General features: G+C 44.2%; 1 protein-coding gene across 1 annotated transcript; it reads left to right on the top strand.

Annotated features, from left to right (window-relative positions):
* The first annotated feature begins 10,645 nt into the window (after positions 1–10,645).
* On the top strand, positions 10,646–13,960 carry LOC124794449. Its single transcript, XM_047258096.1, has 2 exons — positions 10,646–11,043; positions 13,643–13,960. The coding sequence occupies exons 1-2, from the start codon at positions 10,695–10,697 to the stop codon at positions 13,825–13,827; spliced, it is 534 nt and encodes a 177-aa protein (XP_047114052.1). The 5' UTR covers positions 10,646–10,694; the 3' UTR covers positions 13,828–13,960.
* The last annotated feature ends 12,755 nt before the right edge of the window (positions 13,961–26,715 follow it).

The following is a 26,715-nucleotide window of genomic DNA, read 5'->3' as shown; positions in this document are numbered from 1 at the left end:
CTGATACAAATAAGACATCGTTACAGTCGCAAAACACGACACAACTACCATATAATTCGCAATATGTGTAGCTTTGTCTCTTAAATTATGCACTGGAGGCAGCCAGTACCATACTAACAAGCGCTAACTCTATAATTGCTACCTTTAAATTATACTGCTCGTTCCTTTCTTTGCGTCCTTTACCGCAGTTGTCAAATTGTAATTTTTGCAAACTAATTCATTTTCAGAGTCCGATGCAGGCAAAGGTAATTGAAGGCACAGGGGAAGTTCTAGGACGTATTCTCATTCCAAAGTCAGAATAGCTGCTAAAGCCAGGACGGCTCTGAAGAAAGCAGGTAGAAAAGCAAAGTGGGCACTCTAGGAGTGACCGCATTCTTCAGTACAAGCGATTTCTGGCCTGGAAAACTTGACTCATGGCTGGGCCTACACATATTTTCTCTATAAGCACAATAAACATTAAACTTGTTAACTGTGTGTAGACATTTGGTGTTTGAATGTTATCCTTTTTGGGCTACTTCCTTCGACAAGTGTTTTTAATGTTTCATTAAAGTGTTGTACAACAGAAAAATCTCATCAGCTGAAGGAGGTGACAACTGAAGTGCAGAGAAAAAGAAGTACACATGCCTTCAACTAATGTTCCAATATTCAATAAAACCGTATATTTGAAGCTGAATACAGCAATAATTATTTGAGATGTATAAAACATTGGTGGACTTCTTGCCGCGTCAGTTCAAGGTAAAACCTCAAGCTTTCGACGATTACCTCCATCGTCTTCGTCAGGAAACACTGACTGTCAAAACAGCTGCTATGGTGGCCTTATATAGCCCATAGACGCCTTCTGATTGGCCAGTAATTGCGTAATACTGTCGCAGATGGTGTCAATGTCTACGCTGGTGGCACCACTGCTCCCGTAGTAGTGTAAACATTGCGTCGAATATCTCTGCCCCTTCTCTGTATCGAGAGTTCGCTTTCGTGCACCGCTAGGATTATATCCGCTGTCTTAAAGTTCCTGTCGCACACTCTTATTTCTGCAGCCCCTTTATGCACAGAATCCCAGTATATTGGAGCTTTGGACAAAACTTTTGCTTCATCAAAAAGTATTTTATGTTTGTGTGTGAGGCTGTGCTCAGCCACTGCATGTATCTCCATTTATCGACTGTTAATGTACCGCTGATGTTCTGCACAACCGTCGGAAACGGTGCGAATGAAATGAACGATGTAACTGCTACCGCGCCCATAACGAATGTTATAAATCCCAGACTGGGACTTCCCTTAACAGGTCGTACCATCTGCTTCATCTTCTTAGGAGGTCGTCTTTCTAAGACTCTGTCTATTCTCGACACCGTTCCTCATAAGCGTCTTCTAACGAAACTGTGTGCCTATGGAATATCACCACTGGATTCGTGATTTCCTGTCAGAAGGTTCACAGGTCGTAGTAATAGACGCAAAGTCAAAGAGCAAAACAGAAGTAATAACAGGTGTTCCCCAAGGAAGTGTTGTAGGCCTTCTATTAACGACATAGGAGACAATCTGAATAGCAAGTCTTAGATTGTCTGCAGATGACGCTGTCATTTACTGTCTTGTAATGTTATCAGTCAGCTTTGGGTATCTCGAGTTCGTTTAAATTTGGCATGGTTTTTTCGTTGTTTCTGCAACTGTGTTCTGACCTGTTTTGTGTATCATTGGTGTCAGCTCCGTTTTTTGTTAATTTATTTGATATAAATCTCTGAATTGCTGTCGTTACTTTTACTCTAAATCCCAGCTACATCTGGTCTACATTTGCGTTGTTAATTTCCAAGGAGCGGAGATTGCCTCTCAGGACGCCCAAAGGAATGGTCATCTGGATATTTTAATATACATTTTTTCTCTTATTTTTGCTGAGTTTGGGAGTTACGGTATTCAGTCTCGCTTCTACAGCCCTTTCACTAACCCCTGTACCCGATTTGATGCTCGTTATTAGCTCAGAACTATTTTTGCTAAGAGGTCAAGTGTGTTTTCACAACCGTTTACTATTCGAGTGGGCTCATCAACTACTTACTCGAAATAATTTATATTGAGGATAAATTGAAGACACCACCAACTACACGTATAATTGTATGAGTCCGGTACGGGATTGAAATTAAACTCGTTTGCTTTGAACCATTCGGCAATTCAGTCACCTGAGGTGGGAGGTCAGTAAAAAGATCCAATTATTCAGGTTGTCGAGAATGACATCTAGCCATACTAACTTACAAGAACTGTGTGCTTCATTTTCACTACAAGGTAAAGTACTTTTAGCCGGCCGCTGTGGCCAAGCGGTTAAAGGCGCTACAGTCTGGAACCGCGCGACCGCTACGGTCGCAGGTTCGAATCCTGCCTCGGGCATGGATGTGTGTGATGTCCTTAGGTTAGTTAGGTTTAAGTAGTTCTAAGTTCTAGGGGACTGATGACCATAGATGTTAAGTCCCATAGTGCTCAGAGCCATTTGAACCATTTTTTTCAAATGGTTCTGATCACTATGGGACTTAACATCTGAGGTCATCAGTCTCCTAGAACTTAGAACTATTTAAACCTAACTAACCTAAGGTCATCACACACATCCATACCCGAGGCAGGATTCGAACCTGCGACTGTAGCGGTCGCGTGGTTCCAGATTGAAGCGCCTAGAACCACTCGGCCACTTGGGGGAAAAAAGTGTGTCTGATGAAATTGTGTGAGGGGCGGAGTGTAACAGGAACGCCAATATCTGTTGTGCCAAGTGCCACACTGGAGCCGTCCCACTACATGCCAAACGATGTTCATCAGTGTCCACTGTTGCGCAGCCTAAACATAGTGGAGTGTCTGCCAAATGAATCGCGTGCCGCCGTTGATTCGTTGCGAACTTCCTATTTATCACCACATACCATGTTGAGCGTACCGACGTTGGGAGGTAAACGTACCGTATAACGCGCCATATCTGTAGCCAGTTCTTGTCTGGGTACTTCTTTTCCAGGGTATTCCTGGGGCACCGGCGCAGTAAGAGTTGGTATACGTCTCGCGTCGTCGGTAGTCGTGTTGTTGGGAAGGAATCTCTGACATAGCTAAGCTCCAAAAAAAAAAAAAAAAAAGACTGAAATGTGACAGCTTCGGTGAAATATGGCCCACATTGACTGGGGGCAGCACTGAAGTGGGCGCTAGTACATCGGCCAACGCACCCGAGATATTGCGAAATTGACCGCGCCACTGTCGGAAAACCGTACTGACGAATAACGCCCGTGCCTTTTCATATACGTTCACTAGACAAAGTCCACCCTCTCCAGGTGGTAGCGTAAGCGTTGTGTATCGGATCTTAAACAGGTGTCCCACACTCACGTAGGTTCCGAAAGTTGCTTGTACCCGTGATGCCATTGTGCGCGTTAAAGGCAGGACATGCGCTACGTGAGTGAGTCTCGGTGCTAGGTATACGTTAACATAGGTCACCCTCTGAATCATATCCAACGCTCTTAATTTCTGTAACAGCACCATTGTCCGCATCAGCTTCAATATGCATCGGTAGTTATCCGCTGCTGTCCGCTGCACATCCGTGTGGAACGTAATACCTAGGCATTTTATGGTCTTAACTAAGATGAGCGGGCCTTCCTCCCCCGGTTGTAATCCTCGACCGACATTCATGCAGCGTGATTTTTGTAGATTAAGCACGCTTCCTGCCGCCATCCCGTATCGCTGTATCCATCCCAACGCCGTACGTACTTCTTCGCCTGTCCGTGCCACCAGCATCACATCGTCAGCATAAGCGCGGCAATGAAAGGTCAGTTGTGGCAACGGCACTCCCTCCAACCGTCTTCGGAGACCATATAGACAGGGTTCCAAGGCCATTGCATACAAAAATATCGAAAGGGGGCAACCTTGACGAACTGACCTTGAAATAACAATGTAGTCAGTGCCCCGTCCATTCACCGAGACCTTTGATCGTACGCCGTGTAACAGTCGCATGATCACTAGGATGAAGGCCTGTGGGATTCCCAATCTGCCCATCACCGCATGCAAAAAGGTATGATCCACTCTGTCGAACGCATGATCGAAGTCAATAGCGACGAGTGCCCTACGCACTCGGCATGCCGCTGCTAATGCGTTGATATCTCGGTAGTCACCGAGCGCCGTATGTACGTTACTCTTACCGCCGAGGCAAGTTTGACCTATGAGAAGTCTATCAGAAAGTGAAGACCGCAGGCGAGCCCCAAGGATGCGCGCGAAAATCTTATAGTCGCAGTTCAAGAGAGTGAGTGGTCTATAATCTCCTGGATTTCTGCCACCGCGTGGTTTGGGTATTGGGATGATGATACCCTCCGTGAATCCGGCAGGTATCTCAGTCTGCGGTAACAGGAGTTCGTTTTACATCTGAATCCAGGTCCGTCCCATGAGGTATGCAAAGGCGCGGTAAAATTCAATTGGGAAGCCGTCCTGTCCTGGGGACTTGTTCGGAGCCCCCCTGGCAATTGCGTCTGTCAGCTCGTCCTCTGTTATCGCTGTGATGAAAGTCTCTGCATCCAGTGGTGGTCCTCTATCTGGCATTTCCGAGATGACATCATGTAGTGTCTCGTGGTTCACATGTACAGGTCCATACAACTGGCGGAAATAATCGGTAAACACATGCGCAATATCACGCTGGTGCACAAGTTGCTGGCCAGTTTCAGAGATTAGTTCCCTGATCAATGTCCTGCGTCGTCGTTGGCGTTCACGTACCACGTGGTGCATGGAGGGGGTTTCGGCAGCAACTGTGTCCGCCAATCTCGCCCGGATCATTATACCTTCCATTCTTAGTCTCGTCAGCTGTAATAACTTGGCTTTTATCCAGCGCATGGCAGTGTGCCTTTCCGGCGATGGTTGTTGGGTCATCAGCTCCCTCAGGGTTGTAAAATAAAAATCAGCCGTCGTGCGGTTCCACTGCGATTTGTCCTGCCCGTATCGTATCAACGTTCTCCGTAACGTTGGTTTTGCGTATTTAACCCACCACTGGAGAACCGAGGTGTATGCTCGTTGGCGGCGAACGCAGGTCTCCCAGGCCGCCTCTATCGACCGGTGACATTCAGTGTCGCGTAAAAGTGCACAATTCATTTTCCAGTAACCCTTACTCCGCCATATCTTCTGACGCGTTAGTGAAATCGTACAGACGTACGCCATATGATCCGTAAAAGCCGCTGGCCAGATTTCGGCATCCAGTATCGTCGTCCGTAGAGCTCGTGTCACATACACTCTATCAAGTCTACTCGCCGAGTGTCCCGTGACAAACGTATAACCCGGTCTGTCACCACGCTGCAGTTCCCAGGTATCCAGAAGCGCCATTTCGGTAATCAACGCACGCAGTTCCATGCATGGCACATAATGAGGTACTTGGTCCTTTTTGTCGACGACACAATTAAAGTCGCCGCCCACTATATAGTTATCAAAGCGTCCAGCGAACAACGGTGCTATCTCTTCGGTGTAAAAAGTCACACTTCCTCTTCGTTTTGTGGAGCCAGATGGTGCGTATAAATTAATGAAACGAACGCCGTCGACAGTGATCGTTATGCCACGTGCCGAAGGGAGAGACCTGACGTCCTCCACTCCTATTCCTTCCCTGGTGAGAATCGCCACACCGCATCCACTTTCATCGTGCACTGAATAATGTGCCTCGTAACCGTAGAACTCTGGCGGCGATGTGAAACGCACTTCTTGTAGGAGAACAATATCCACGTACGCAGCGCGTAACATAACTTTCAGCATTTGAATTTTAAGCGGTGTCCGTATGCCATTAATGTTTATCGTGGCAATGCGGTACGCCTGGCTTGTGTTCATCAGTTGTAGGGCGGTGTCATTAAGCGTCTATCTGCACCCCCGGCGCTCCTCAACACACTAAGTTGGTCAACATTTCCCGACCCCTCCCGGCCTCTGGCCAGGACTATCCTCAAACGTCGCGTTCGTATTTTCATCCTGTTCCTGTTGGTCCATTTCTTGCGCCCAGTCCCCCAGCATATTTCCGGAACTGGTCGAAGGATGGGAGGTAACGTTGTCATCGCTCTCATGTGGGACAGTTGACATCTCCACTTCCGCCTTCCGGTCACCAGAAGTAGAGTTCAAGTTATCGTCGCTGTGTAGTTCCTGCATCGTCATCTCGGTACCTGTTGAATCCACTGGTCTCAGGTCGATACTGTCGTTGTCATCCACTGTCCCCTCGGGAATATGGCTATCGTCAGCAGAAGTCAGTCGACGCTTCTTTCTACTCTTCGGCGAACGCTGTTTCCGTTGCCTTGCTTCCGAATCGGCTGTTTGGGTTGCGTAACCTCCGTCTTGGGCCTGGCCTATCACGCTCTCGGTGGAAGCACTGGCAGCCACCACGGATGAGCCTGGAGCGGCCGTCAGCTGCATCTCTTGTGTGGTGTCCTGTGTCTACTGTGGTGGAACCGGTGGTCGGAGTTCCAGTCCGTTAGTGTCCATGTTCTCTATAGGGGGCAGCTGCTGGTGCCCATCGGAAATCTCCCTCACGTCGCCTCTGAGGGCTTCCACAAAGGTCAACGGTAAGACAGTCGTCTGTTGTGGCGTCTGAACGTCATCCCGTGGAGTTTGCACTAAACGTCGCTGGAGGCATTCCGAGCGGACGTGACCTTCTTTCCCGCACCCCGAGCAAGTGCGAGGTTGCCCATCATAGATTATAATCGCTCGACAACCTCCTATGTACAAATAAGAGGAGACGTGCTTGCGCAGTTCTATCCGTATTTGTCTCACCCCATTTAAAACGGGGTACGTGGTAAAACTCGTCCATTTTTCGGCCACATGGGATAGAACTGTACCGTATGGTCGAAAGGCGTCGGTAAGAAGTTCAGACGGTACCTCAAACGGAAGTTCGAAGACTCGTATAGTGCGGATCCCCGTTCCCGCGTGACCGACTGTAACCGCACCAACATTCCCGTCGGCATGACAGAAACGATACCCGTTCGGTGATCGTTGTAGAAGTCTTTCGCAAGCAGCCTCGTCAACAAGCTTGACATAGACGACGCTTGAAACGAGCGATAAATTGATTCCCACGATTTCCTGTGGATCGATTTTTACCTGTTCTCTGAAGAAACGTTCAATCTCGTGTGCCTTTGGTCGTGTATAGTCGTTCGCAAAACTGAACTTCAAAGTCGTTTTTCTGTACGAGTGTGCCATCTCGTTCTAGACTCACAACACCGCACACGGTAAGCTGCTCCGGCGTAAACAAACAGGCGCGCGCCCCACAGCGCGGCCGGCAGGCAACACGGTCCGCACTGTGTCACTGGCGAAGGCAGACTGCCAACTGAGCTACCCAAGCACGACTCACGACCCGTCCTCACAACTTTACTTCAGCCAGTACCTTGTCTCCTACCTTCCAAACTTCACAGAAACTTCCGGCACACAGTTTTAATCTGTCAGGAAGTTTCATATCAGCGCACACTCCGCTCCAGAGTGAAAATCTCATTTATAAAACATAAGTCTTAATTTGAGGAAGAAAGTTCTGAGAATGTTTGATGGTACTAGAGTGAGCTCTAGAGAGTAAAAATGGTAGAAAAAGACTGAGACTGGAATATATCAAGCAAATAATTGAGAGGACATAGGGTCGGCTTAGGAGACGAATTCGCGGGGCGCCGCATCAAACCAGTCAGAAGACCCACGACTGAAACGAGAGTGAGAGAGAGAGGCAATACCAGCACAGAGGAAGAGAGAGAGAGAAACAGAATTTCTCATTACATTTCATGTAAGGTTAGTGTCATATTGGAGCTGCAACACTCTTACAGCTCTTTGCTGTTCTTTATCCATGTAAACGATTTAGGTGACAGACTTAGCAGCCGTCTTACGTTGTTTGTGTTTAGATGATGCTGTCGTTTACCGACTAGTAAAGTCATCTGAAGATCAAGACAAATTTCAGAACGATCTAGAAAAGATATCTGTATGGTGCAAAAACTGGCAATTGACCCTAAATAATCAAAAGTGTGAGGTCTCCACATGAGTGCTAAAAGAAATTAGTTCGATTACATGATAATTCAGTCAACCCTAAAAGCCGAAATTCAACTAAATGCGTAGGAATTACAATTACAAGCAACTTAAATTGGTAGAAACACAGAAAATGTTGAGAAGAAGGCTAACCAAAGACTGAGTCCGCGTTCTGTTGGCAAGACACTTAGAAAATGTAAAGAATCTACTAAAGGTGACTGCCTACAATACGCTTGTCGGTCCTCTTTTACAACACTACTGCACGGTGTGGGATCCTCACCAGACAGGGTTGACGGAGTACATCGCTAGAGTTCTAAGAAGGGCATCACGTTTTGTATTATGATATCGGATATATCATTAAAACAAAGGCGGTTTTCATTGCGGAGGAACCTTCTCCCGAAATTCCAACCATCAGTTTCCTCCTCCGAATGCGAAAATATTTTGTTGACACTGTCCTACATAGGGAGAAACGATCATCATAATAAAACAAGGGAAATCAGAGCTCGCACGGAAAGGTATAGGTGTTCGTTTTTTTCACACGCTGTACAACATCGGAATAATAGAGAATTGTTGTGACGGTGGTTCGATGAACACTCTGCCAGGCACTTAAATGTGATTTTCAGAGTATTCATGTAGATGTAGATGTAGATGCAGATGTACGGTTTTCGAATACTATCATTTCCTGGCGGGGCTTTGTGTGTTTATGATTACCTACCGCGATTGGGCAATTTCGATTTTAATTCATTTAATTGTGGTCATAGGCATAGAAAACCTACATCAACAATCACTTGTTCCGCAAATAGTCTTTAAAAAAGCACACCATATAAACATTGTAGTCTACTAATATTTTGTTCATGTCAGCAAATAAAATAGTCGTAATCGACGTTGTTAAATAATGAAAAAGGGAGGCAAGTTTTGGCTAATATATAGGGTGCGTCAAAAAATGTATACACACTTTGAAGGGTCATAGAAAATTTATTTCCCATTCTACAATGTTAAATTTCTGAAAATGGAAAGTTTAAAGTACGATTGGAAAAAGAAATGTACTTTTCAAATGTGATAAATATTCAAACTGGTGGCCTTCAGCTTCAATACATTTCTGAGTACCAGTCACCACTGATTCCATACATCGTACCAAAGTGTCCAATGAGATTTCTGCACACACCGCCTGAATCTCATTCAAAAGTATGTCCAGGTTACATGGTTTACGTTTGTACACTTCATCTTTTACTGTGCCCCAGAAGAAGAAATCCAGCGGCGTGAGGTCTGGAGAGCGTGCAGGAAACTCGATTGGTCCCCTGCGTCCTATCCACTGGTCTGGGACATTGTGATCCAGGTATGCTCGTACGTCCCTGTGATACTGCGGCGGGACGACATCTTGTTGGCAATAAAACTCACCATTACCGTATAATGCACGAATGGCAGGGACTATGATGTCAGCAAGCATTGTTAGGTACGGCTCTCCAGTAACAGTACCTTCAAAGCGGAAAGGCCCAATGAGTCCCCTTGCAGACAAACCACATCACACATATACACCAGGCAAATTCACAGCCTTTTCAACTGTAATGTGAGGATTATCTTCAGCCCAGTATACACAATTGTGCCTATTGACAGTTCCATTGAGTTTGAATTGGGCTTCATCCGACCAAATTATGCTACCCATAAATGCAATTTCACGTCTCACCATCTCCTTAACCCATTCACAAAATTCTAATCTTCGATCTGGATCGTCGTCACTTAGCTGTTGCACCAGCCTTGGAATGTGCACACGAAACTTGCCTTTCTTCAGAATGCGTAGCACATTACCAGCACTTACATTACTCTCACGTGCCGCTTGCCTTGAAGATTTTTGAGGCGAACGCTGAAACAGTTCCAAGACCGCAGTTGTGGAATCATCACTTGTACCTGAATGAGGTCGCCCTGATCGACCTTTATGCACATCACACACTGTTCCATGAATTTTGAATTTGTCTCGTAGACGTGTAATTGTTAACCGTGAAGGTGGTCCTGTACCATACTCATTCTCCACCGTCTTCGAACCGCAGCTACATTCTCAAACTCCCACTACCACTTAATTATCTGCTTCCGCGCTTCAAAGCTCAAACGCACGTCTGCCATGTTGCAGTTACTTCCTTGCCACTGCTGCTACCTGTTGAAGAAACATAACATTACTTTCTCACAGATATTTAACCTTTTAGAACGGGAAATAAATTGTCTATGACAGTTCAAAGTGTGTACACATTTTTTGACGCACCCTGTATAGAGCTTGGTGGAAAATGAACATGAATTTAAACAACTTACTGAGATTGGTGCATTCACGAAGAAACTCTTACTTGCACCAAAATGGAAGATTATAGCATTTTGTACTCTTTATCTAATTTTGTTGTATGTCCTGTTTCAGATCGTTTTGAACTGATCAACACGGTTTGTAACAGTGGAGTTTTGCACAAATCTTGTACGGACCAGTGGATATTTTCGTAATTCGTAATTAACTCGTTCTTTCAAATAAGTTATATTACCACTACTAACAAGGAGGCTGAGTCGCTAGCCTCGGCTGTAATAGCAGCAGATAAACGACAATCGCAGTTACTCCGATTTTTGTTTTCCTCAACCTGTGTACTGCTAATTAGTGTCACCTTCAGCTTAGTGGGACATCACTGATTAGGAAACGTTGCTTACTATATAAGGTAGTGTGCAACTCGTCGCCTTTCACAGTTGTCTTCACAATATACGTATACGGAGACTGGCCCATGACAGCAATGAGCAGCAAATTGGTAATAATTCTGTTTGGCGCGTGCTTGCTCGTGCTACATGCGCCTTACGCTGCTGCCCAGGAGATAGGTATTCCCGGATTCTCTTTTGGGCCAGTGGGTGGTGACGATGGTGGTCAAGAGATAGACATCCCCGAATCCCTTCCAGAGACAGTGGATGGCGACGATGGTGCTCTGGAGATAGGCAATCCAGACAATGGTGACTTTGGAGGCGAGCTGCCTATTGGAATCGGGCCAGTCATCGAAACGAGCAGCGAGAGCAGCAATTCTACAGAACAGTCGACAACCGTGACAGAGGCCGAGGCGGAGGCCTCTACCACCGAACAAGGTACGTCGACTCAGTTACAGCTGTGTTTTGGATAATGCTGGCAGAAGGCGGACGTAGGGAAAGAAGGCGCGTACACCAATGGCTGAATCATCACTGCCCATTATGGCAAATTCTGGCATCTTCCTTTCCTGTGGTGGTTAGCGGAGGGGGTTTGGCATTGATTTGCTTACACCGGTGGAAAATTTGTTATATGTGTATGTAAGTTACGGGAATGATTGTGTAGAATGCTTGTTCATAGTGATGCTGGTTTCTTCTGTCGTGGATGAATATCTGAATGAAGCGACAGTGAGAAATGCCGAAACTTACCCTGGTATTATTGAATGGCAATGAATGGGATGCCAAGTTAAATAGTTCAAGCCGACGGACGGATCAACATCAACTGTATCTCATGATTTCATCCGATGAACCGAGAACGAGAGGCACCAGTCAAGACTCGGAAGACCCATAAGTAGGAACACCGGGGCTCTGCTATGTTTTCTCTGCTAACTCTAAATCACTAAAGAAAAATTCGGGAATGGTTCCGCCAAGGAGTCCGCAAGTCATTTCCGTCATTCTTGCACGCAACGTGCGTGTTGGTTCAAATATATTAGTACCATAAACCTGTATACTTTGTCCAATTTGCAGATTCAAATGCCATTATCATGACTGTTTTTAACTTCTGTGATACGTATGTTACTGAACATAGGGGCTCTTGTATGAAAGGATTACATGCCGATTAATACAATATTTTCTTAAGTGCAGAAGAAGTAATAGTAAAAACTAGAGTGGTCAAAGTTAGCATGGATCTGGGGATACACTGACTTTCCTCTACTTTCTCTACTGTCACTACCATTCCACTGTTGGTTCTCACTTCAAAAACACAATGAAACTTTGACCACCCACAAATAAAAACATTGATCTTAAGTTTTTTAAGTGTTTTATTACGCCTTAAATAAGAACAAACCTAGTTTGTATGAGTGGTCGAAGCAACCACGGCGATCAAAGTATAGACATTTTACGGGATTGTAATACCGCATTACAACTGCTTTGCACAGAACATTCGTTATACCTTTCGTATACGGCTTATTCTCAGACTCCACATATGACCTCGGTGCAGATCACGTTTACTCATACTTAGTGCAACACTCAACAACTTCTGTCTACACAAATGCAAATGAAATCGTCCACGCTGCGGAACAGTGCCAACTGAAATGATAGTCTATCTGGAATTTGTGCTTCTCAAACTCTGAATAAAACGCTGAGATCTTGCTTTATTAGTAAGATGTCAAGCTAGAGACACTGAAGTATTTCTGGTTATACCTAAGTGTATACTGCCATCTTATGTCCCCTTACAGAAAAGACAGCAGTTTCGAAAACTTTCCTCTGTAACGGGATTCGATCCGAGTACCTCCAGGTCTAGCGCTTCCGTACTAAAGCGACCTCGGTTACGGAGGTGGCAATGAATACTAAACAGCCGCAGAGCACAAGAATACTTTCTAGTGTATGTCGCAAACACCAAAAGTGCAACACCAGAATAATCACAATAAAATCTGTAATGGAATGTATGAGGAAGTATTAGATTCTGCAGACATCTATAAATATAGTAAACCAAATTATTATGACTATGAAGAAATGGATTTACACATGCATGACGGCAGTCATATCTCAAGCATCACGAACAGAAATAAAAACCGCAGAGTGCAATAACGTTACGAGAATGTCTTTTGTTTACTTTCGAAAACTTGTAATCATGCATTATTTTAAATGTTCATTTTAAAACATCTTCAGTCTTAAATTATGCTTCCCTTGAGTTTAGCTTATTAATGTTAGTTCTCATTATCTTTTGAGCTAGAGATTTTTTGTCATGTCGTCATTGCACAATATCCTGCAGCACGGCTTCCCCTATACAGAACAGATTGCTGTGGTGAGTAAGTTCTTTGTATATCGGTTCAAGTATTACTAATGGAGCTTAGCCACTAAAAAGAGTGATGAGAGCCAACAGGGCTTTTAAGCTGTGAACTGAGGCTAATGATTAAAACTCGTGTTCAGCTATCATACTGGTTCACTACCAGAAATGTTTTTCGAAGTCGAATGTATTGCAAAGAACTAGGAAAGTCTTCAATGAATCAGAGACTGTGCATAGTTTCAGACGGTGAAGGAAGCAAGAAAAGAAATGCCAACACACTTTTCAAGGAGTCGTTACAGCATTTCTCTGTACGCTTGAGCGAAACCTGTTGAATATGAATCCTTCGTATTTCGGTTCATGAATTGAGAGTTTGGTACACAGTTGAAGGTGGTCTTTCTGGGACATTAAGTACTACAGCCTCAAAAACGAGACTCTATATGCCGCGTCTGCACCTAATAAGTAAAGTGCTACTAGAACTCTAAAAAACTACTTGTTGTGTTTGTTTCTTCTAAAATGAAGTGAGTCCAACATGTCACATACATTATCGGCTATAATTGGAGGCAGTTTCTCACTAAGACAGTAACAATCACAGATCGCAGTGTTGCAACATGCCAACGAATATAGTTTGTTTATACCCTTATATCCACTAAGTACTGCACTCCAAAAATTATAAATATTGTAAAAGAAATTAAAAATTTTTGACCTCATTTTCAGAATCCCGTGTTGGCAAAGGCAACTCGAGGCACATTGCAAACTCAAGGACTGCATCTCACGCCAAAGCCAGGACAGCTGCTAAAGCCAGGACAATAGCCAAAGCCAGGACAATAGCCAATGCCAGGGCAGCTGCCAAAGCCAGAACAGCTGCCAAGAAGGCAAGCAGAGCAGTGCACAAAGCGTGATCACAGCTTCAACCTGGATTCTGCGTCTCCATGTTATCAACTAATAAATGATTAACTTGTGTTGTGTATCCTGATTTGGGCAGGTTATTTCTCCAAGTGATTTTGAAGTAAAGATCTTGTTCAACGGAAGAAACAGTGTCGCTACATTTCTAATAAATTTGTACCCCTGAAAGAGATATCAACCAAGATATATATCCACAGACTGTAAATGAGTTACCCCACTCGAGCATTGAACGAGAACATTAACACTTCGATTTCAGTAACGAAGGAAGACGAAGAGAGGTTGAGTCACTCTTCAGTTTTATTCGTATTACCAGTTTCGACTTTTGTTACAGGTCTCTTTCAAATCCAGTACCTAATTATTGCGAGACTAATTTCGTCAGCAGTGCGCAGATTCAGAGTATGTCTGCCTTCTTTCGTTATATTAAAAGCGTTCTCAGTGTCCTCAGACGTCATTTCCTCAACTTTGGCTTTTTTTATCACGAGAATGAGCGCCATTATGTTCTCTAGTAGGCATGCGACACGCTACGAAAGCGTACAGAATGTACTAGAAGGAAACGTCAATATTCAGAAATATGAGGGGAACGATCATTCGAAGCCAAAAGGCTAGTAAACATGGGCTCTAATACACATGCCTTAAGATCTAGGAGTATTTGTTCGTTTTCATTACCATGCAACTCACTTCTTTTGCAGAACGAGTGCCCACAGCACTTAATCTACGCGCTTTAGAGAACATGTTTACTAGACTATTATTTCTTGTTTTGAGGCCGAGCGGCTCTAGGCGTTTCATTCCGGAACCGCGCGACTGCTAAGGTCGCAGGTTCGAAGCCTGCGTCGGGCATAAATGTGTGTGATGCCCTTACGTTAGTTTGGTTTAAGTAGTTCTAAGTTCTAGGGGACTGATGACCTCACCTAGTGAGGCTTGTGCGCCCGTACGGGATAACGCGCGGCTGGCACTGTGAAATATTCTAAGTCTCTTATCTTGCGCCGCGCCAGTGCGCGGCTATATAAGCGAGCGCTGCCCGCGGAGCGGATCATTCGCGCTGCTGCTGCTGCACAGGCAACTGCATTGAACGCTGCCAAGATGCCATACAGAAGATATCGTCGTCGTGCAAGACAGACAATATATAAAACAATTGAAGACGTTGAAATGACAACATCAGCTGCTGACAAGAAGAAGAATACTATAAAATCTGTCGCTGCACACTCTCTACTAGATGGACCCGCTGTCTTTTGTGGATGTAGACTTAACTTCAGTATTGATCTGAATGATACATTCTCCCATGGTAATGGTTGGCTAACTGTCGCAATTGTACGAGGTGGTACAGGCGTACCCAATGTATCAGGACTGGAAAGCTTTGTCGATCGTGACATCATAGCTTACCGCACATATCATGTTTGTGAAAACTCCAGATACCGTAAAAGATCACATTAAGAGCCCCCGCTTTGTCTTGAGACTCTTCTACAGACGTGGCTCTGAGCACTACGGGACTTAACTTTTGAGGTCATCAGTCCCCTAGAACTTTATCACAAACCATAATAATTATACAGTATTAACCCACTTCCTTATCTGATTAGTGGGTCATAATAATTATACAACTGGAAATTATGTTGCAGCTAATTACAGTTTTCACGTGAGCTACAATGAGTATTACATACAATGGGCGTTTAATATTAGTACCTAGGACTTATATCTATTTCTTATAACTAGTTCCTATCACCTACAGCGTCACATGTGTGCCAGTGACTGATGACCATAGATGTTGAGTCCCATAGTGCTCATTTTTTTTTTGTGTGCCAGTGAGATATAAACCTACTTTGATAGCCTTGCTCATCGAGCTAAACCCGAAGAGCGTGCCCCTGGCACTGGGCAGCCCACGATGTTGATTCGCTGCAGTTCCCTACCATAATTTTCCTAAACTAAGTCCTGCAAACTAACTTATCCTACGGCATATCCGGTGCATGTCCTTATCGGTAGCATTGACCCCCACTCCCCCTAATCCTGCACGGGCGGATTCCCACTATGATGGAAAGTCGGCCAGTCCACGCACAGGCGGTATGGGAATAGGGCTCTGAACGCAATCAGTGTTGGGTGTCTCAGTTATTTAGTTCATGTCCCTCAAGTACTCTGTTAAAACTTTCCATGATACCTCGTTGGCCAATGTATTTAGCAGTTGGAAAGTGTCCTCACGTCTAAGCAGTTGATATGTGTCGTGGTTTGGAAGTCTGTCTCGAAATGTAGTCGCAACATGATTGAAGGGAGGCACTCGTAAACCACATGTTCGGGAGTACCCTCTGATACGCCACAGTCTTTCGCGGGTGTAGCCCTCTTCCCAAATCGACATAAGTATGTCGGATAGGGTCCATGGCCAGTGAGAAAATGGATCAGTCCTCGTGTTGGCTCAAAGTATTTCATGTCCAAACGCTCCGTCACATCTGGTATGAACTGGAAAAATCTACGTCCAGTTTCTTCTACCTCCCAAGACCCCTGCCAAAGTTCCTCCCCTCGTTTCCTTATTTCCCTTTTGTCCTCCACCCTCGCACCCATGATGTCTACAATTTCCCCATAATTCCCCTTTTTTGCTCAGTAACAAGCCGCTTGTTCCCTTATTTTGATGTACAGAGGGCAGAGCCCCATTATGAGTAATAGGGCCCCCAATGGAGATGTTCTGTAGGCCCCCACAGATCTCAATACCATACTTCTGTGCACCCTTCTCACTGTCATGGCGGGCACAACCCTCGTGGGGTCCCGCAGAACTTAGAACTACTTAAATCTAACGAACCTAAGGACACCACACACATCCATGCCCGAGGCACTATACGAACCTGCGACCGTAGCGGTCGCGCGGTTCCAGACTATAGCGCCTAGAACCGCTCGGCCACCGCAGCCGGCTCTAAAGACGTGTTTTGCCATCTATTCCATTCCACAGTACATCTGCACACTTAATTCTTAGCATCCTTTGCAACACCACGCTTCAGATGCTCACAGTTTCTCTTCTTCCAGATTTAAAAAGCAGTGCATGTGTTGACTATTTTATGGTGCTGCCACCGCGATGCGATGCTATCACACCGCGAACTGTCCAGCTAGAGCGGCCGCCCTTTCGCCTCACTCACACAACCATCACCCGGGGTGTCTCTTCTCTGATGTACGAGACGTTCAAATGGTTCAAATGGCCCTGAGCGCTATGGGACTCAACTGCTGAGGTCATAAGTCCCCTAGAACTTAGAACTACTTAAACCTAACTAACCTAAGGACAACACACACATCCATGCCCGAGGCAGGACTCGAACCTGCGACCGTAGCGGTCGCGCGGTTCCAGACTGTAGCGCCAGAACCGCTCGGCCACCAGCTGCCGGCTGTACGAGACGCTTGTTTAGTATTCAGGTTAGTGTATATGACTAACGAGCTTGCAAAATTCTGCTACACACCCAATCTCCGTACTCCGCTCGCTTGACTGAGGCGTAAACAGCGTCACTTGAGCGTACTGCAACCGAAATGCTTTCGAAGCTCTTTCGGAAGATGGCTGCCTAGTGCGCTCGCACACCCACCCGAACTCGCTGAATTACTTACAGCACTGCAGCACTGTCTGCACTTTACATTGTCTTTTCAGACTCGATACGTTAGACAATTATGCAGTGGGCAACTAAACGAAAAACCTATAATGAAAATGAAATTAATTAAAATCCTCTCTGCGTGGTACAAATATTCTGGTAGTTGTTCTGAAACGGCCTGAGGGAAACGTGTTAGCAAACTCCAAGCCAGTGTCTACAATTATTACGTCCAGCTACAAAATTTCAAGCCAAAAAGTGGAATAGCAGTAAAGGTATCGTATAGCAGGGATATCAAAAATCCCACTTTTACCTACACACTAGTGAAAGACAGATGTATTCGTGATGTTTTTGAAGGTATCTCCCCTCCCCCCCCCTCCCCCCGTCTGTCCAAAAAGTTTCGAGCCTGGATTAGTAAAAAATACATGGTGTTTCAGGAGGAATCGTAAATATTTTAGAAGGTGACAGCATTCGCGAATTGCAATAAAAATGTCATATAACATCTGAACAATTTTCATTGCGTACAGCTGAATTCAATGCTTTTTCCTTTCGTGTGTTGGCACAACGGTTGCTATGTGTTTTTACGGGCGTATTTATCGAATGTCAGTAGTTGACTGTTAATCTTCACGCTGTGAAGTTGTGCTTTACTTCAAGTTGAAGTTTTTAGTCTGATTTATTGACCTAGTCCACAGTGTCGTAGCGTGTAAACATGCCGCAGGTATTTACATATGCTGAATGTGCTGATATGGTATCTGCGTATGGGTTTTGTAATGGAAACGCTGTTGCTGCTTGTTGAGAGTAAGACATACGATTTCCTAACCGCAAACAGATTCAAGAGATTTTACTCGTGTGTTCGATATACTGCATGACACTGGTACAGTCCCAGCATTCATATTGCATCTGGACGTGTAAATGAACAGATTGTGGATGAAGAAGAAGGCATTATTCGGTCTGTAGAACGTAACCCTTCAACAAGCACACGTAGAATTTTTTGCACGTGTCGGTGTTCCACATAAAAGAGTATGGCGGACATTACAAATGCTCTGGTTGCAACCGTATCATTACAGCTCATTTAATACCTTCGAGCAGGAGATAGATGATTGGAATTTTGTCAATTGATACTTGAAAATCGCACGGTAATCCCGTTTTTGCTCTTCACTGATGAAGTCATTTTCACTTTTGACGGCATCAATAACACTCGTTTTTCACATCAGTGGTCTGACGAAAACCCACAAGCCATTGTGGAGACACATTTTCAAGAAAGGTTCTCTGCAAGTGTGTGGTGTGGTTTGACTCGCAATCAGTTGATTGGGCCTGTTGTGTTACCGCATCGTCTTACAGCGTCCCCTTACCTACACTTACTTGAAAATGAGCATTACTGGAATGGATTCCTTTGGCTACAAGAATGCGTATGTTCATCCAGCATGATGGGACTTCTACACATTGTAGTCGTCAGGTGAGACAACATCTAAGCCTAACATTCAGCGGAAGATTGATCGGTGGATATGTGCGACCTGTGCTGTGACTCGCATTGGTGCCGTTGCTAGGTTGGTATCCTTTAGTTGGTGTAGTTACGGTTGTCGTCTTCTTCTTGTGTTCATTGGCGCCACTCCGTTTGCAAGCGCTGTCTGTCCGCTAGTGGCAGCAGCGGCGGTTATCGATATCTAGTAACGGTGGCACTATCTTTGGGGCAACGTTGTGGTTTTTCCGTGTCATGTGAGTCGGCAGTTCGGTTGGGGACGGACGAGCAACCAGGTCCGCGCAGCGCAAACACGCCGAGACCACTGGCGGCACGCATCTACTGCCCGATGGAAGGGCTGTAGTCGCGAAGTTCACAACCTGGTTGTCAACTGGATCCAGGAAGTTTAAGTTGAGTGGATCTTAATTCAAGTAGTGAATCCTTCACCATTGTGAGATCTCGCAATTTGCTTGTGTGTAGCGGCTCGCAGTGTCGCCGAGACGAAGAGCAGCAAATGAAGCGTTTGGGAAAGGAGAACCTAATTGGCCTTCCTCCACTTCTTATTATTAATTGTTGCATTCTATATGTTATTATTTATGATGTTCAACCAGTGATATTTTTCCTGCTTAGTGGCCGCTAACGCCCCAGTTACCTGCCCTGGAGCTTAGTGTATGTTACGGCAGTGTACTTTTCCTCCCGTTGCCGCTGCTGTCCGTTAAGGCGTGTAGTTCGACAGCTTCATTGATTTGTGGGCCGGGTGGTGTCTTTCTTTTTCCTACTCTGGTAATCGTGGTTCCTATCTGCTTCTGGATGCTCTAAACACCGGAGACTGAAGACATAGTGCTGACCACCGGTTCCGGCTTGGGTGTGTTATTCCATCGTTGCATTGGTTATCGCACGTTAGGTACATTCGGCAAATGATTATTGGTCTTAGTTTAAACTTCTACTAGTCTGAGTTACCACCTCGTGAAGTGAATGCAACTCTTCGCTGCCTGTCTCATCGCTTGCAAAGTTTCGTGGGACTTCCCAGGTCGATCCTTGGAGCAACGTTAGCCCCCCCCCCCCTTCCCCCCCCCCACCCCTCCTTCTTGGTTTGATCATAGTTGATGATTTTTTTTTTCAAAACTAAAATATTTTAATAACTGTAATTGCAAGTTGAAGAAGTAACTGGTTCTTAAAAGATTGCTATTCAAGCCTTCAGCCGTGAAACAGTTTTTAAGTGAATATTATTATGGCCTTAAGCCGAGAAATAGTTGACTTGTTGTCATTAAGGGCTTCAGCCCCGAGTGTTCCTTGTCTTAAAATTTTGATTAGACAATTGTATTCTAACAATGAGATTTTGATGATTGTTCTTAAAAAATATTTTAATAACTGTAATTTCAAACTGAAGAAGTTAACGGGTTCTTAAAAGATTGCTATTCAGGCCTTCAGCTGTGAAACAGTTTTTAAATTATCGCTATTGGGGCCTTCAGCTGAGAAATAGTTGAATCTGTTGACATTAAGGCCTTCAGCCGTGGAACACTTATTAATTTATTGCCACCTTTTATATGGTGTCGTTTCCAAATAAAGTGTACCTGATTGAACAAAAATGAACTAATTATGGCCCGTCCACAATAGCAACCCAATCCTGCCTTCCTTGGTACCAGGTCTCAAAGGGCGCGTTTCGTGGCCACCAAGGTCACTGGACCTTACTCCTTTGGATTTTTGCCTGTGGGGATGGTTGAAATGCGAATCTGATTTGATCGTTCGGATTGAGAGTAGTGCAGACCTCATAAAAGAACGTAAAGACGACGTCGGAAGAGCTACACGTGGTCTTGTCAAGAGAAGTCAGAAGTGTAGTGAAGTTGGCGGTGGAATTTTTGTAAATCAGCTTTGAAAGTCTTCCTTTGCCTTTGCTTTAAGTTTGTTCAGGTTACATACTAGCAGCTGTAGCTCTGTACTTAACAAAAATTGCACACATGTAATCTGGCTGTTTTATAGCAATTCGTCTGTACTACCACCTTCTAAATAGTCTCTTCCCCCCATCCTTCCCCTCCACCCCACCTCACCCACTTGAGTACAACATGGAGAACGTTCATAGAACCAAGTGAAAATGCCTAATTTGAGGGGAGGGGTCCGGCACCATCGGGTTAGGGAAAGATGGGTAAGGAAGTAGGCTGTGCCCTTTCAAAGGAACCATCCCAGCATTTTCCCGAAGTGATTTGGGGAAATCACGAAAAATCTAAATCAGGATAGCCGGATGAGGGTTTGAAACAACGTCCTCGCTTGGTGAAAATGCCTGAAAAGGCCTTCTTTGGGATGCTGTCGAACTCGAGCGTCATATTGTCTTGAATGTTGATCCTGCCAACAAAGCGTTGACCCTTCATGTGAGTTTCTGGACTTTTCCATTTTGTGGTACATTCGTACTGATAGCACTAGGTCTCGCCATCCGAGATATTTTTTCCAGAAGAGAATTGTTTATATTTTTTTGCACTTCAATCATGTCGTGGCAGGCGTCCACGCACCGTTGCTTTTGTTTAGGAGTCAATGTGTGCAGGACAAACTTTACACACATTTTTCTCTTCCTTAAAATAATCTGGACAACGTCTTGAACACTTTATTTAGAGAGTAATTGCGATCTGTAACACGCCAACACTGACACACTACGTTCGTACCTCCACTACTTACCTCTGTCAGCTCAAAATATGCTGGTCGAATGAGCATTTGTTGTCTACAGTTGTCAGCGTAGTTATTGCGCTGGTGTCGCTTATGCGCCAAGAATAAAATCGGTCTCGTAATTTTTTGAACTGGTAGCGTATCGCCTCCACCACCAGCAGCTGCTGCGATCTCACATCCACTGTGAATAAACACCTTCTCTGGGTTCTGCAATACACTACCTTTTTTGGTCCATGTACCATTTTTCCATATAGCTATATGCCTTTCGCAGTTCCATTTGATTATAGTCGTAGTATAAATAGCAAATACACTGCGATGACGGAAGTCATGGGATAGTGATGTGCAGATATACACATGACCGTAGCATCGGATACACAAGATATAAAGGGGCACTATAACAGGTAAGGCGACGAAGTGCTACCAACATACTATGCACAGGCGTGAAATTGAAAAACTATCCGAACTTTGTCAGACTGCTTTCAGTCATGTGTAATGCTGATTAGTGTGTTAAACACAACACGTAAATATAAGATATAAATGAAAGAAGCTCACTTTTTTACACCACCAAGGGACCGCATACCTCAGGAAGTGCGACACATTTCCGTTTATTATGTCTACTCGAGGTAAACAGGGTTTAAGGTTTGGGTAGACAGATAGACGGTCAAGAAAGTGAAACTAGTAGGGTTCCATTTTTACCGATTTAGGTGACGAAATCCTAACAACTAAAATAGCTACGACCATTACTGAAGATGAGAACCACATAAATAATTCCCCCTACTCGTTATTCGAAATGTCCTAGTTGGAGTCGATACATCAGCATATTAATCGTACGTAAGCTTTCGATCCAAATCACGTTTACATGAATGCAAATAAAATCCATTTGCCTATACACGTGGTAATTCAGATACCAGTATTAATGCCACCGTGTTTTAGAAGTGAGAGCATTTCCATTGCTAGCCAGCTAAAGAAACACTTCGGCTAATGAACGTTTTCTGGCTGTGGCGAGTGTAATGCAGAATTCGAAACATTGTAGAATACGTTTGGCAGCCATGTAGCCGTTTATTTCCTGGAGTGGTGCAGAATTATCATACTAAATTTACTCGCTAATAACAGTATTTCGTTATTTCCATAAACATCCCGAATTATTGTCACATGAGCGGTGACAATAAGGTAGAAAATTCATGTTTTTGAGTCCACAAAGCTCTACGCAACAGAAACTGCATATCATTTTCCCATTTTATTTGCGAAATTGCCGGCTTATTCATGTCTGGGGTAGTAATAGAGGGCTGTTTGCCTGAGTTGTCTGCTAGCGTAGTGAAATGTGTTTGCTACTGCAAGGGCGGTCTGGTTTGTTTTCGGTTCTAATCTCGATGGAGGTAGGTAGACGATCAGTAAAGCAATTTTAAGAAATTCTCGCGCCCCACTACGTTTTATTGCTACCTTTATTCTGTACTGGCGGCCTGTGGATGTACATATGAAACACTTGTAAAATTTTATACCGGTTACTGCCTACTTTTTCCACTTCTGTCAATAATTGAATTGACTTAAGTGTGGCACTCAATGATATTTAACTGAATTCCGTTATGAATCTTCACGTATTGCTAAATTTGCACACTTTCACGGTAGGCCAGCAACGGTAATCCAGTATGACTGGTCTGAACGTTAACATAGACAGTTTCGCGGCCGAATGCACATAATATTTTGCTAATTCGTAACGATATGGGGTACTTTGTCATACTAAAACAGTTATTTTATTTCGATAAGCTGAATTTCATTTTTATTAGTACAGCTCATAGTAATTAGCGTTTCTTCTTTCATTTATATCATATATTTACGTGTTGTGTTTAACACACTAATCAGAATTAATATAGTCTTACACATGATTGAAAACAGTCTGACAAAGTTCAGATATTACTTTTGAATGCATTATGGGAACAGCAGTGATCAATAAAATTGTAAATAATTACTATTAAAAACAGTCTTGATCACAATTTATTTTATAAGGTGACCGGTTTCGACCACTGCTGTGGTCATCTTCAGACCATTGAGTGGAAACCCCTTTCTGTTGGATTCTCCAGAAAGGGGTTTCCACTCAATGGTCTGAAGATGACCACAGCAGTGGTCGAAACCGGTCACCTTATAAAATAAATTGTGATCAAGACTGTTTTTAATAGTAATTATTTAAAAGTTCAGATAGTTTGTCAATTTCACGCCTGTGCATAATGTTGGTAGCACTTTGTCACCTTGCCTGTTATGCTGTGTAGCAGACTCTAAAGCTCTGCGGATCAGCATAACGAAAAGGCGAGGGATCTCGCTCGTTTTGTCCACGACTGTGCATAGATACTCCGTACGGTGCGTGGCCGGGGTACTCTGTGCCACTACTTGTCTTTTCCTTTTCCGTTCCACTCGCAAATAGAGAGAGGGAGAAACGACTGTCTGTGTGCCTCCGTATGAGCCCTAATTTATCGTACCTTATCTTCGTGGTCCTTAGGCGTAATGTATCTTAGAGGCAGTAGAATCATTACGATGTCAGCTTCAAATGCCACTTCTCTAACTTTTCTCAATAATGCTTCTCGAAAGGAACATCGCCTTCCCTCAAGGGATTCCTATTCGAGTTCCCGAAGCATCTCAGTTAACACTTACGTGTTGTTCGAACCTACTGGTGACAAATCGTACCTGTGCAAGCTCTTTGGGTCTCCACAGTGTTGTAGGCTGCGTTTACATGAAATGGACTGGATGTTCGTCTATTTGGAGAGCATTTACAGCCATGTTCCCAAATAATGATGGACGCTTTCGACATTCCATTTCGTAAATCAATAGAGAGTTCAGTGTTTCGAGATCCACAGTGTGAAGACTGTGCCGAGGATACCACAGTGTGGCATTGCTTCTCACCACGGACAACGCAGTGACCGAGGGCCGACACTTAACGACCGGGAGCAGTGATGTATGCGTAGAGTTGTCAGTGTTAATAGACAAGCAACACTGCTTGAAAAATTGCAGAAATTAATGTGGGACGTACGACCAATACGTCCGTTTCGAAGGTGCGGCGAAGTCTGGCGTATTGGGCTTCGCCAGCATACAACCAACGCGCGTGCCTTTGCTAACAACGCACCGCCTGCAGCGCCTCTTCTCGGCTCATGATCATTTCAGTTAGACCCTACACAATTGCAAAACCGTAACTAGGTCAGTTGAGTCACGATTTCAGTTGATAAGAGCCGATGGTACGAACTGAGGGTGGAAAAAGGAGATCCTACAAATTCTTAGGAGGAATCCCATGAATTTAGTAACCTCTGTATAATTAAAGTTTTGCTGCTTGAGCAAGTGTAGACGAAAAACGATTTATCACATGGGTACCCGGTTTTATAGGAATGATATTCACGGTGAGTACTGCAGGATTTGCATTGTAGGTAGTGTTAATGTCATGACATCCTGTTAGGCGCCGGTAACGGTACTGAGACGCAGTGTGCATTACAATTGCAGTCAACATGGGTATGAACAAGGTGAGTAGGGCTTTACTCGTAAAGCTCTTTTATCAAAACAACAGTAACAGTACTGTTGCCCTCCGCGAGTATCGTCTCTTTAAAGCAATACGGAAAGGTCCTCTTTCCGCACCAGTGTTGAAGAACATGATTCGAAAGTTCTCTTCCACAAGTCCTTAGAAATGTTTCCACAAAGTTTCATTGTACTACGATCACTCGTTTTTCATGGGGTCAGCCCATCATCTAGCGAAATATTGATTATAACGACCCTCTACTCTACGGTATTGCAGTGTTTGTATTGTTCAGAAGCACGATTCAGTGTTTGTTCGGACATGTATCCATCTCCGAAGGGACATTGCATCGCTCTCAGTGGATGCATAATGAATTTTACTTTTGATAACAATGATGCCAATCAATATTTGTAATGGCTGGGTTACTGGGACTATAGTACGTTGTCCTAATGTAACCATTGTAGAAGGCCTTGACTCTCTCAATAGTTGAGAAATTATTGCTTATCGGATCTTTCAGATTAGTGAGGTGTACAACAGAGACATGGGGAGATCGTTTTTCACGTCTACAACGCCGTTGATCGTGAGGACCAGGAATCATCGCAAAATAAATGAGTCAGTGTGGCTCAAAACTGCTCTTAATTGTAGCAAGTTTAAACTTGTTGGTGATGTGATGCATTATTACAGAAATTGATTAAAATATCATTACAACTACGTTTCCTTATTCCTCGCCTATTTTAAATAAACAAAAACTACACATTGATCTTTCCGAAAAACAAGAAAATTTTGGAGTTGTAGCTCTCAGGGACACTCTGGGATGCTCTGTGTGAGGCATCGCTGGGCCTGTCTGCGTCCACATGTGACTCATCTGCGCATTGCGCTATGCTACGAAGAAATCCGCCTGAGAGAGCGCGACGGCAAATTGCGATATAAACTGTTGAATGAGTTTCTGTTGCCATGGCTGAGAATCCTGGAAGCATTGTGCAGTTTTACGCAGTGCACAGGCTGTGTCACGAAAGCAGAACGTTCCGTAGTCCACCGTTCGAAAAGATCTGTGAACAATAATTGTGAATGGTATTCTACAGCGTTTCTGGCTGTCGTGGATGTAGATGGTCGTCATACTGAGCAAGGTTTGTAACCTGGAACGTAAACGTACGTAATTAAAATAAAACGTTACCCTCTCATGTGGAAATTAACACGTGTTCCTTTTAGTGATTTATTCGTTCTTCTAATCAACACGGGTGCTGCAGTATCGCATTTATCCGCCGATAGGAGGCAGCAACTTTCAATTAAAAATGTTGTCCCCTGCGCGGGAATTACACAATGTGTGCTCTTAAGTACAGGTTGTGACGCAGTGAGGACGACATATGGAAGATTCCATTGGCCGTGAAGCGGGAAATCTACGTTCGAGACCCGGTCAGTTACAAATTTTCATTTTCATCATTCCATTATACAGCTAAAGATTCCAACATTCGCAACTGCGAATACATTTGATGTACTCTGTAATGTGGACTCAGGATGCTAGTCTTTTCTTCCAGTTTCAAATTCCCCGCTATCTTCGTGCCTACTGATGGAGATGCGGTCATGTCTTGCTTCCCAAGTGCTATTACTGCAGATCTCGTACATCCTGAGTAAATGTGACCTTTTGATCTTTTTATATGTGAATCCCAGACAGAGTGATGAATTACGATTTTAAGATATATTTATACTATTAATTACATGCAGAGAGTTTAAAGGC

This window comes from Schistocerca piceifrons, chromosome 1 (genome assembly GCF_021461385.2).
Source record: "Schistocerca piceifrons isolate TAMUIC-IGC-003096 chromosome 1, iqSchPice1.1, whole genome shotgun sequence".
NCBI lineage: Eukaryota > Metazoa > Arthropoda > Insecta > Orthoptera > Acrididae > Schistocerca > Schistocerca piceifrons.
The sequence above is the reverse complement of the archived record's forward strand: the minus strand, read 5'-3'. Positions and strand labels throughout refer to the sequence as shown.

What these genes read in the sequence shown, in the direction of transcription:
- LOC124794449 (XM_047258096.1), top strand. Translation starts at nt 10,695, where the DNA reads ATGACAGCAATGAGCAGCAAATTGGTAATAATTCTGTTTGGCGCGTGC. An exon ending in GGCCTCTACCACCGAACAAG is followed by an intron (nt 11,044 to 13,642) that starts GTACGTCGACTC and finishes CCTCATTTTCAG; the next exon opens with AATCCCGTGTTGGCAAAGGC.